Source organism: Anopheles aquasalis, chromosome Y, assembly GCF_943734665.1.
Source record: "Anopheles aquasalis chromosome Y, idAnoAquaMG_Q_19, whole genome shotgun sequence".
In the NCBI taxonomy this organism is placed as follows: Eukaryota; Metazoa; Arthropoda; class Insecta; order Diptera; family Culicidae; genus Anopheles; species Anopheles aquasalis.
In genome coordinates, this window is record NC_064879.1 from 2,293,330 (window position 1) to 2,305,829 (window position 12,500).

The 12,500-nt window shown below is 49.9% G+C and overlaps 3 protein-coding genes across 5 annotated transcripts in view; 2 read left to right on the forward strand and 1 right to left on the reverse strand.

Moving 5' to 3' along the window:
• Window positions 1-21, reverse strand: part of LOC126579788 (uncharacterized) — a 1,643-nt gene extending 1,622 nt beyond the window's left edge. The window contains exon 1 of the mRNA XM_050243386.1: window positions 1-21. This exon is cut by the window's left edge and continues 209 nt beyond it. The gene's annotated coding sequence lies outside the window, so the exon portion shown is untranslated.
• LOC126579771 (cytochrome P450 4d8-like) overlaps window positions 1-12,500 on the forward strand; it is a 431,039-nt gene that overhangs the window by 106,792 nt on the left and 311,747 nt on the right. The window lies entirely within an intron of this gene.
• The window catches only part of LOC126579762 (probable ATP-dependent RNA helicase CG8611), a 16,558-nt gene continuing 14,417 nt past the window's right edge, over window positions 10,360-12,500 (forward strand). The window contains exons 1-2 of the mRNA XM_050243336.1: window positions 10,360-10,885; window positions 11,056-12,500. The exon at window positions 11,056-12,500 is cut by the window's right edge and continues 408 nt beyond it. Coding sequence (XP_050099293.1) covers window positions 10,829-10,885; window positions 11,056-12,500 — 1,502 coding nt within the window. The 5' untranslated portion in view covers window positions 10,360-10,828. The remainder of the gene's footprint in view (window positions 10,886-11,055) is intronic.

The following is a 12,500-nucleotide window of genomic DNA, read 5'->3' on the forward strand; positions in this document are numbered from 1 at the left end:
ATTGGAAGCGGATGCGTGGAGTTTCATGCGGCACTTGCCTAACACTGCTCGATTTTATGCGACGAGCATATACACTTTTCGAACCCCGGAAACTACGCGAATTTCCGGTTTTCGAAATTCAGTCGCAGAAAACCGCGCAAAAATAAGGCTTGAATTTGCTTTGTTTAAACCCTCTTCCTTATTGGACGCAGCTGTTATTAACAGGAGAGTCCTTGAGTGGTAATCGGTACCAATATATTTATGATAGAAGAGGTAATGTTTTCTATGTTGTACGGTATCAGTAAGAGTCCCAGTTATTTTCAGTGCATTTAGTTTATGATGGACCACTTAAGGGGGCTTCGGTATTTAATTTGCTTTGTGACAGATGGTTTTTAACATTTTTCCCTGAAAGCTGATCCTTTCAAGAGTATTGTGTAAAAGTTTCGGGTCAATCGAGGAAAAACTGACAAAGATAGAGATTTTTGAAAATGCAGCTCGCTACTTTGAAGAGCGTTTCCGAAAACCCACGTTTTCAAAGTCGGTGCCCATCGTACCGTAAAAAGTACGGGACCGATCGATTTGAAATTTTTTACACATAATTTGTACACTCTTTGCCAGGTAGTCCCGTCGAGATTTCATAAAAATTGTTGATACTTTTGTAAAGTAAAGTAAAGTAAAGTATGTAAAGCTCGTTTTTTTAGGCAGAATCGCAAAAAGCATCGCTTTTGGAACTGCCAAAAATCGAAAAATTTGAATATCAACAAAATCTTGACAAGACTACCTAGATTAACTAATAATCTTTCTAACGAATACTGATTTATATATTTCAGATGACCCGTCATGACACTACGATGGGTACCGTAAAAAGTACCTTTTCGACGACACGCCTAACAAAATTTGATGCCACGGCTTAATTTTTCAATGAAAATTGCTCAAAACAATTCCAAATATTCTCCAAAAGCTGTAGATAAATATGCCAATTTTTTGAAAAAATAAATTGAATGGTTACAAAAAATCGTCAAAAACGGGCCTATTTTTGGCCCCTTAATAAAAGAGCATTATTGTGGTATGTGGGCAGAACTAGTTGGCTCCTTGCAAAACTCGAACCGCATTGTTAGAGGTAATTTGAAACATATCGATCTCTTACCAGTTTAAGAAATTGTTCATACCGACACGACACCAAAACGTTGGAAATATTAATAAAAAAAATAAACAAACATATTCGACCGATTGCTCCTTTTTGGGCCGGGGTGTGTAGCTGACACTCGCTCGTCCGTTAGTAATCCGATCGGTAAAGCTCACTCCACGTTATGAACCGTTATGCGTGCCACGTGTTCGTGTGTGTTTGTAGTTTTTAGCCGGCTCGCTGCCTAATCGCTTCGTCTCAATCGCTCGGACTACATTACGATTAATTTGCTTTGCTATCCGTACCGCAAATCAGTACCAAATGGGCGTTCTATTTCAGCTCACCTCGCCGCACCCTCCAGTGGCAGTAAGTGGCCAGCATAATCAAAAAAATCAAATACTAAACAGAGATGCGAAGAGCGAAAATGAAAGAGAGAACTGTTTAAAAAAAACGAGAAAAACAAATGGAAATAATCTTTTAAAGAGGGTACGCTACTTTGAGAGTGTGTGTAGGGAGGGAGAAGGAAGGGGGGAGGGTGCCTATCGGGAGTTTTAAAAGCGCAACCCTACCCCTAGCCGGCGTAGCGTGTTGGGCGGAAGGATGGCAAATGGTAGATCCTTATCTAAAACATCATCATCATCATCATCTGCATCATCGTGATCGGGATGTCCTTGGGTCGACAAGCTATAGCAGGGCAACGTGTTTGAATAGGTCCTGCCATATTGGACAGGGAGGGAGGCGGCACGTGCTCACGCTTGTCGCCGCAATCAACCAACGGTCGTCCACTCTCGGTCCTTTTGCGCTGATCGTATTTTTTTTATCATAATCCTTCAAACTCCCTTCTCCTCCTCCACCAGTGTCCTTCCGGTCCGTTGTGTTGTTGGTCGCTCCAAAAGCAGGCTGGCCAAGGCAGGGCCGGTGCAACGTGGCCAGGATAAATTGTCGTCTGTGTAAATCGCACAGAACGTAAACAAAAAGTTACAATCAAACGCAACAGAGAGAGAGAGAGAGAGAGAGAGAGAGAGAGAGAGAGAGAGAGAGAGAGAGAGAAGAGAAAAAAACATTTCCACACACCCGCCTGGACGCACGGATGGGCTGGTGAGGAAAAGAAATCGTGAAAAACCCGTGGACACGATTACGATTGCGGAAATCGATTTACGGAAGCCGAATTGGCTAACCTTCTCCTCCTCCTCTTCCTTCGCGTGCTCCAATTTTGAGGACCCGTTTTTTTCAGTGGTGCTGGCACGAGCGGGCGCCCAAAACACAAGCGCGAGATGAAAGGAAACCGCTGGCAACGTGGAAGGAGGAGCAACAGAAGCAAAAGAAAAGAAGATTAGCAAAAAAAAAAGGACACACGAAAAGTGCTACTTTTCCCATTCTACCCCCCCCCCCCCCCACTTTCCTCTTATTCTTTCTCTATCGCTCTCCATCTCTCTCTCGCTTCTTGTTCTGTTACTCTACGCGAAAAGAAAAGGCGGAAAAGTGTACACGATCTAATCGAAAAACAAGAAAGTCGATCCGGCGTCCGAAAATTCGAAGTGGAACAAATGTAACGGGGAACAGAAAATGGTAGGCGACATGCCCGGGAACGGGGGGCAAGCAAAAACACGCGGGTGACATTGGCATTTTGGCTTTTGATTTCCTATTGCTTCTAGATGCGCTACCTTTCTCCAGGATTCTTGTTGTTGTTTTTGTTTTTAATTTTTCTTTTGCCAAACCGTGCGGAGATAGATTTGCCCCTTCGAGTACCTACAATAGCGAGATCGATCAGCGGTGAAGCGGTGAGTCGCATTTTAAAGGCTTTTAAACCCTTGTTACACATACACAGATACACGCCCCGAGGTCCGGAGTTTCGGCTTCCGTTTACGCTCCATTTCCGCTTCGATCCCATTTGCGTGTTCCTCCCACAGCTCCCCACGCGCAGCCAGGTTAGCTAGCGTGCTCTGGCCTGGTGGTTCAAAGGGCACCGAAGGTCCCCCCCCCCCCCTTAGTGTGTACCAAAGAAAGCTAGCTATCCTCTCACTAGCTACCCACACTCTTTCGTATCGTTTTTACGTTACGACCAGGATTGATTTATGATGAATCTTTTATAGTTTTGAATGTCTCGCGACGGACTGGCGTCGCTCGTCCCTCCTGGCTCCGGGTTCCCGGGGGAATGCTAATCGGGAATCAATTGCCCACCCACCCGGTGGGGTTGAAATGCTGGAAATGGAGATAAAAAAGGGAACAGTGAAGGAAACCTTACCAAAGATGCTGGTTCTTGACCAGTGCGGTGCGTGGCGAATGAATCGGTGAAGGGTACGATGCAGGCTTTTAAAAATTTTCCCCGAAAAGAAACTCCCAATAAAAGAAGACAAGAAAAGCAACTCGGTAAGTGGCACAATGCATAATGCTCTGATCGATTTCGATCGGAGAGGGTTGGCAGGAGGTTTTGGGGTGAGGGATGGAACTGGAATCTGTTTTTGCGTCGCGACCGCGGCCAAATAAAAGTTCACCGAAGATGGATGAGGGCAAAAAAGGAGGATTAGTAGTAGTGGTAGTAGCAGAAAGAGTAATAGTAAAAGAAGAAGAAGAGGAAGAAGAAGAAGGAATTGAAGAAGACGGAAGGAGTAGAAATAAAAAAAGGTATTTCCACAAACTGAATAACTTTTAAAAAAATCGTAAATCGCATCATCTTTTCAATTTCAAAAATCTACCACAAATCGAAATATTGGAAATTAAACAAAAAATCAACGAGGCTACCTGGATAAACATATAATCTTTGAACAAATTATTAATTTGCACATTTCAGATGACTCATCACGCTGCTACGATACGATGGGTACAGGAAAGAGGTATTCTTTTAAACAAACCAGGTGTATAACCTGCTGTTTGCTTGTAGATGGGCTAACAGACCAAAATGAGGCTTCATCGACATCTCGTACTGTTTTTTTGTGTTCATTTGACACTTGTTTACATAAATCAGTGCACATCATAATTTATACTACACAACAACATATATTTTTTCTTTTTTTCTTTTTTCAAACAGCTGGAAAATGGAACCCCATGAATTGAACGATATGCTGATGGAGCGACGCCAAGGCACGTGCGAATTCTTGCTTGTTAGGCAAAAAAGAAAATCGTTCCGGATTTTTGTGGTGCCTTTCGATGAAAAGTGGATACATTTTTAGCATCTAGAACGAAAAAAAATTGAGAATAGATCCCAGCCAACCATCATCTTCTACCGCAAGACCAAATCGCTTTGAACGCAAGGCAATGCTGTGTACTTGGTGCGATCGGACGAGTGTCGTCTGTTATGAGGTGTTGTAGTCTTGTGAAACTGTTAGTGCACCAGCCAATAATCAAAATATGACGTGCTTTGCGTGAAACAAGGCCGAATTATTAGCAAAGACATGAGAGGATAATATTCCTGCACGACAACGCATGGGCGCACTCATCAAAAATGGTCCATAATTTTTTGAATGCAATAAACTGGGCTGTTCTACCTTCCCCCGCTAATTAACTGGACCTGGACCATTCCAAATATCACCACTTTTCGACGATCGGTCACACGCTGGCCGAGCAGCACTTCGATTCGTTTGAAGATATCAGAAAATGTCATGACGGGAGGTTTGCCTCGCTAAATGAAGGATTTTTTTTGGAGTGGCATCCACAAATTCGCTAAAAGATAGGAAAAATGTATAGCTAGCAAGAGAAAATACATAGAAGAATTTCTCTTTTGGTTTTCTATTTAAAAAAAAATGTTTTCATCGACCAAAAAACAGCAGTTTTACGGTTATGCACCTGGTATGCATGCACTCCTAAATTTAATGCCTTGGATGAAGGTTTTTTGGGTAATCGTCCCCAAAACACGATCAAATATACTTGAAAAGATGTAGTTTATGATAGCATTTGCAAAACCATGCACAGATAGTAACTTTTCTTAAAATAAATCGGTAAAAAGCAACCGTTTTCGGTTCAAATCGAAAGACTTGGCCGTTTAAGCGACGAACCCGGTTTAATCATTGATCAACTTCAAGCTGCCGCCAACATTCGAAAGCTGCGTAAAATCAACAGAAACTCAAAAGGCCTGTTAGGATAAACTAATAATCTAACAAAAAAAAACAATGCTGATTTCAATTTTTCAAATAATCCGGCACGTGGCTACAGGAAAAAAAAAACAACTTTTTCGAATAGTTTGTAGTTTGCAGTTTAGTATGACATTCAGATAGAAAGAACAAGTTTAATAGTTTCTTCACAACAACATCATTAAAATGGACCATTTTCCGACACGATTTGACCTCTCTCCTACCCCTTTAATCCGTGCAGCCATTCCCGGTGTGTGTGTGTGCTGACCGTCGCCGAGATCCATCACCGGGCGAACAATGGTGGCCTGGTCGAGGCGGCCAATAATCTCGCTCACACATTATTACGATAGCGAACTCGGCCTATTAGCTCCCTCCACGCATTACGTGCGCGATGCCCGACTGTGTATGGAATTTGTCCACCGTGGAGGGTGCGGGGGCGATGAGTGTTCAGTGAGTGGCAGCCCCGGGTCCGCCCGTCCGTCCGCCCGCCCGCTTCGGCTATCTTTGATAAAACGATGGCACGCGCCGCAATCAAATAAGCGATTATTATGTCGACGATAGACGTCGATCAGGCCGGGGTGTGTGTCCTTCTTTTTCAGGGGGATGGGCCCTCACCCCCCCGCCCCCCCCTCCACGGAGCGTTGTGTGTTTATTCTGCGCGTTTGTGTCTGTGTGTTTATCGGTGTTTTCTTCTTTGCCGTGAAATCTATACTCTCTAGGGCGCTTCGCACAATGGGTTGGAGCTTTGTGGACGGGGTGCATTGCTGCATCACAGTGCAGCAATTACTGGTAGCGGATGTGTACGTCCATCTGATGGATTTTGATTGTTAATTGTGGTTGTAAATAGCACGATTGGCGCGCGGCGTGGCGTTTATATATTGTTTCCCATTTCCCGAGCAGCTTTCCCGTTGGACTGCGCAAAACGCGGAGCAATCGAAGGGAGGGGGGGGGGGGGAAAGAGGAGGAGGAGGAGGAGGAGGACCGTGCCCAATGAGCCGCGAACCACACGCGTGTATGTTGTGTGACAAACTCGATAAACGTGCGCAAATAGATGATGATGAGCTCACGTGCCACCGCGTTGTGCATCCTTTTGTTGTGCCGCCTATTCTATTGACTTCGGCCAAACGATTTCCCACCCTCGCTACCTCCTTTCTCCCTACCTACTCCTGCCGCAAAACCGCAAGCCGGATCGAAAAGCCGAACAAATCGAAGCCGGCAGAGAAGTGGTGGTGGCGCCATCCGTTCCGGCTCCGGGATTCGGCAGCCAAGCAGTAAATGTCGTAAATGATTTTAAATGTTTGTTTTATGCACCGCCACGTCCACCGCCATCCCCGTACATCGATCCATCGCCATCGTCGTCGCCGTCGTCACCATTGTCTGTGGTGCAGATTTATGCGCCGTGCTGCGGTAACCAATCGCCTGGCGGCGGAGGGGGGGATTCGGTGCTCAGCGTTGACGGGATTTAACAGTTTTCCGGTCCAGACTCCGGCCACGATTCCGCCGTGGCCGTGTGGAGACGATGCGCGCGCGCGAAAAGGTTTACCACCGCGGTGGTCACCCCAGGGTGTGCCAGACTCCGGCCCAAAAAAGGAAACCGGTTGCCATCGACCAACGGGCGCGCGGGCGACACAGCAGTTGGATTGCTGCTGCTTGTTTTGGTTGCAGCCCATAAATTATGCGCATTAGTTACAGTCGCTCGTCGCTTCCGGCTTCGGGCTTCTTCTTCCGCTGTTCGTTTTTGCGGCCCGGGACCATTATGCGTCCGGTGCGTCACGGCGTAGCGGATCCTGGCCAGCTATAAATGCCTCCTAATGGACCGGGAGTACCGTAATGCGTAAATTGACAGTTCGATTGTTGTGGTGCTGGCGGTGCTGCATTGTCCTGACCTGGGGATAGAGAAAGAGAGAGCGAGAGAGGGAGAGAGAGGACGTCAGAGCGACGATCCACGCTCGCTGTTAGATGTCTTAAGTCCTTTCTGGTCTGGCTTGCCCTCGCGTCAAAACGGAAACACTTTTCGGGTCACTTTGCCACCGGCTTCGTTCAGCAGCTCGTGCTGTGTCGTGGCCAGACGCCAAGGCGTGAAGGACGGAACGCTGACCCTGCTGCTGGCTTCCCCCCCCAACGAGGCTCCGTGGCCCGTGCACAATTTGGTGCGCAGTGGCGACTGTTTCGAGCTCGGTTTGGGATCCACGGACCGCCGGCCGGGGGGGAGGGGCCGGGCACTTTGGTGTTAAAAGAAAGCTAATCCCATTAGTCCCCCCCCCCGCCTCCTCTCTTTCCAGCCGTATTCGGTCAAGAAAGGAGGCAAGAATCGACCGCGGAAACCCCCCCCCCCCCCCCCCCCGGGGCAGGTGGTAGACCGAAGGTCTAATGCCGTTAAAGCATTCCCACTGGACAAAGTAATTTGGAAGTTTACTTAGCGGAATCATTAATAGTATTAAGTGATCGGTCGATCGCTAGCACACCAGGCCGGGGGGGTAGCCGCAGCGGTGCCGCAGTCCTCGTGGCGTGGATCAGCAGCAGTCCAGGAGAACCGGAAAAGCCGGAAACCATACGAATCCATCCATCCGATTCGCCGAAAACGGTGCCGGTGCGGTACTTGCGGTGGCGTCTCTGGCTGTTCTGGTTTATTTTTTGTCGTTGATGGCATTTCCCGGTAGTACGGGCGTACGAATGTCGACGTCGACGGAGAAGAAAAAAAGGGAATAATTCAAACATGGCCACTAATCAGCCGAAGCGCGCGAACGGTTGCGAAGGAATGCGGGACACCCGGAGCTATCCAGTTTCGCCACGAGGGGCCACGAGGTGGCCCGCGAGGATAGTGCGGCGACCAGGATGACGCCATGCGGGCACGTGGGTGGGTTTGTCGACATGGACGGTGGACGCATAATCGGTGCCACTTTCCACCCACTTTCCGTGCGGGCCGGGGGCGGGGGCGGGGGGCGGTGGGGGTGATTCCATGGAAAAGAAGAAGGAAAACTCAAACGGGAGCGGAAAATCGTCGATCGACCGAACAAACTGCCGATTTGCATTTTGTCCGTCAGCCATGGAGCGCCGCCGCCGGCGTTTGTGTGTGTCCCCCCGCGTAAACGAAAGCCATAAAAAGTCCGGCACCGGGCCCGTGTTCCGGGACGTTTCGGAGAAAAGCGGTCGGCGCATCCGGTACGCGCGCGGTGCAAGGAGATCTCGGGACTTGCTCGGTTGGCACAGCGAAATTTCCCAGGAAATTGGCTGGCTGATTGGTCGGTCTGGCTGGCGGCCCAAGGCCCGACAGTTCTGCGAAAGCAAATCGATACCATTTACATTTTGCTTTGTATGCAGGCGGAAGGGGAGGCAGTTTGAGACATGGGTGGCTAACAATCGGTGGTCGGATTTTTTACGCTCCATTCTCCGACTCGAGGCGAGGCTGGCTCCCGAATCGCGGTGCGGTACCGGATACCGGGTGTACACCGATACAGACGCGGACATCGCGTGCGCCTTCCGGTGTGACAGTTCGGAACTCCGTCGGATGTCGGTCGTTTGCGAATGCGAGGGTGGGCAGCAGCAACAGCAGCAGCAGCAGCATCCGAGCAGGAGCGGGCCAATGCCGATGCGATGCTCTGCTTCCGGTGGGCGGAAATCTTTTTGGACAGAATGAAGAAATGGCCTTCGGTGGTGGCGAGCGAGCGTGCGTGCGTGCGTGCCGTACCGATGGGACCGATTGAATGGGCGAAAGGACACATTCCGGTAAACAAATTTCCACACCGGAAATTGGCTAAATTGACATGCGCTTTCCGGTTTCGCAGCGGAATCGGCGGCGGCGGCGGTGGCGGCGGCGGCAAGACACACAACTAGGACATCCACCGAGGCAACCTCTACTTGCGTTGGCGTTTTATGGCTTTCGTACATTAGTTGAGACTCCAGATCGGGCATACCCACTGGCGTGCTGCGGCAGCTGTCTCGAGACATTTTCATCATTGAAACCATTTCTACAGACTGCCACTTTTCGTATGAGCACCGCGTTCAGCAGCAGCAGCAGCAGAAGAAAAGGCCAAATGCCAGCCTTTATCAGCGACGATATGAGGCGGAACATTGTATGAAACTTTGTCCTTTACGGTGCCGGAGGTGGAGTGAACACGTCAACCTCTCCGGTTTCCGGAGAGCTGGGGGCGTTTCTAAAAGGATAGGTCACCCATAAAAAAAGGATCATCATAACCACCTTGCCCCCCCCCCCCCCCCCCTGAGCCGCCCGGTAGTCCTGGCTAGGGCTCACCGGGACAGGAGTGCCTATAGTGTCGTGGTGTGGTGTGGATGAAGACATCAATCTGGTTTACTGTGTTTACCGAGGAGATTTGCGGTGCGTTCCGCCGAAAGGACGCACCACAATTCGCTTCTGCCCCCCCGGCGCTCGTTACACCCGGGGCTACTGGGTGTGCGCACCGGCGAAGGGTCAGCTTTACGGTTCCACATTATATGGTTGTGTAAAGTGGCACTTTGATACGGTTTTCTGTTTTTTGTTGGGAAGCAGGATAAGGGGACCGCATGCCCGATTTCCCCGGGTCTCTGATTAGGAATTCAAGGATTGACTTTTGTGACCGTGCTTGCGTGTGGATGGAGCGGAGGGGCGAGTGGATTTGCACCCTTCGGATCCGTGTGTGTGTGTGTGTGTGTGTGTGTGTGTGTCCGAGCGGGAACTCTTTGTTTTCTTTTGCTGTTCGTACGGTGTTGTATGTGTGTTTAATGATTAAATTATTGTCCTTGCACGTGTTCGGTTCGTGTTTTGTTTTCTGTGGGAGAGGAGATATAAAAAAGGAGGGTGCAATCGGATAAAATCATCGCGAGGCACACGATTACGGTTTCATTAAGTTCCTGCAGTGTTTTTAACAGCAACAAGTTCATAAATGTAGGCAAAACCATACTCATCCTGCATCACGTGCTTAACGGTTCATCAGTATCGAAACGCTAGCTGCTAGGTCGCTTGGAGTTTGACCGGACCGACCGGACCGGAGTTTTACCAGAGTTTGAAAACGAATTCATACATGTAAAGGATCCAATTTCTAACCAAAATCATGGGAAAACTTGGGAAAAAACAGCTGAAAATCATCGTTTAAAGGCTGCTGGAGTGCGGAACCGGACCAGTATAAACCAAACGGAGTGAAATTTATGCTGCACGGTTTGCTGCATGGGTGAAGTTTTTGTGTACCTTTTCAAACCGCCGGTAAAATCACTCTTTCCGCGTAAAATCGCTGTAAAAAGGGCGAAATTCTACACATTTCTGCTCTATTCCATGCACTAGACCAACAAACTGCCCTCTGGTCGTGGTTCCCGTTGGAATGGTAAGCCAGAAAGGTGCAAGACACTTGCAGAACCGCTCCCAGCCGCAGCACGCGATGTTTCACGAATAGAAACCGCGAAAAAGGGGTTCTAATTCCTTTTTGCAACGCTCCGGTAGCCAATCAACCCACTCACAATCACCTGCAGCGAGCGCCAGAAGGCAGGCACAGAGACCGGGGAATCTGCGGAAACCATCGGAACCGGAACAGCTCCAATTCGGAAGTGCACGTGGCGTTGTTTATATTTGGTGTCCTCGTGCGGGCGGGGGTAAATTGTGTTCAGTTTGGTTTGGTTGAATTTCCGGTCTTATACCCGCCAGTGGCCGCAGTGGCAGGATCTAATCATGGATTTAATGCTAAGCAACTTTATCGTGGACGAACCGCCGAAGAAAGTGGAAACGGTAAGTGGATCCTCTTCGTGTCAACCGCCGGGCGTAGCCGGGCCGATCAACCTTAAAATCACCGCCGTGTTACCGAGTGCGGTACCGGAATGAACCTATAGAACACCCCGTATCCATCACGTTTGAGCTGACCCATGTGGTTTCGTTCCGTCGTTACTCTGTTCTTCTAGAGCCGACTTCACAGTGCGCACGATGTACCGGCTAGTGGAGGCGATGGTGGTGGATTCTCGATGAGCTTTAAAAAGGCCCTGCCCGTGAAGGCAGTAGTGGCCAGGAAACGTCCCGCAGTGAAGCCAGACGGGCGGACAACGGGAGAGGGAGTAAAATCCACATACGCTACTGGTGCAATTAACAGTAAACCCGCGCTGCAGAAAGCAGCCAGTGGTACAGAAACTACCAAGAGCAGTCGTATAAAGGCAAACGAGGAAGATAAACCGAGTACCGGGAACACACAGCCTCCGAAGAAGGTGTCCAGGAAGGAGACGAAGGCAACGGGCAGTACCGAACCGAAGCAACCTGCGCCGACCAGGGCATCGTTCCAGTTTACCAACGATGGTGGTGCTGGGCTGCGCCCAACCCGGAAACCGAACATGTTTGATCGCCTAAAGACGGATATGCCCAAGGTGGAGCTGCCAGCGGTGCAGCCACTGAAGGAGCAGGTATTTAGCGAGCAAACGATCGATTCGCTCGCTATACACGCACACTCGAGGAAGAACATTGCCGATCTGTTGCACTACACGCACCTGACGGTGGTGCAGAGCATGGCGATCCCACGGTTGCTCGAGGGGCGCGATGCGCTCATACGAGCGCAGACGGGCTCGGGCAAAACGTTGGCGTACGCGGTGCCCATGATCGAGGCACTCCACTCGGTGCGCCCCAAAACGAGCCGCACCGATGGCATCCGGGCGGTGGTAATAGTGCCAACCCGTGAGCTGGCCCTTCAGACGTACGAGCTGCTGGTAAAACTGCTCAAGCCATACACGTGGCTCGTGGCCAGTTATCTGTGCGGCGGCGAGAAGCGTAAAGCCGAGAAGGCTCGATTACGGGCGGGGCTGAATATCCTAATTGGCACGCCGGGACGGTTCTGCGATCACATTCGCAATACGGCTTCACTCAAGCTGACCGGTGTCCGTTGGTTGGTACTGGATGAGGCCGACCGGCTGCTGGAGCTTGGCTATGAGAAGGACGTGAAGGAGATCGTTGGTGCGATCCAGAACGGTCAGAGCGAGCTCGGGACGGATGGCGCAGGGCTGCAAACGGTGTTGCTGTCGGCCACGCTCACCGCTTCCGTCAAGGAGCTGGCCGGTCTAACGCTGCACGATCCGGTGTACGTGGAAACGAGTGAAGCGATTCGTAACCGCCAATCCAACCAGCTAGGGGTGAACGGTGGGCCGATGGTGTTCAGTGAGCATCTGCTCAACGTAGACGAGTGCGTGACGATACCGGACACGGTCAAGCAACGCTACCTGGTCATTCCACCGAAGCTCAGGCTCGTGACGCTCAGCGGGCTAATCGCGGCCGAACAGCGCAAGAAAGCCTCGAAAGCGCTGGTATTTATGGCGACCCAGGATTTGGTGGACTTCCACTACGACATCATGGTGGAGGTACTAACCAG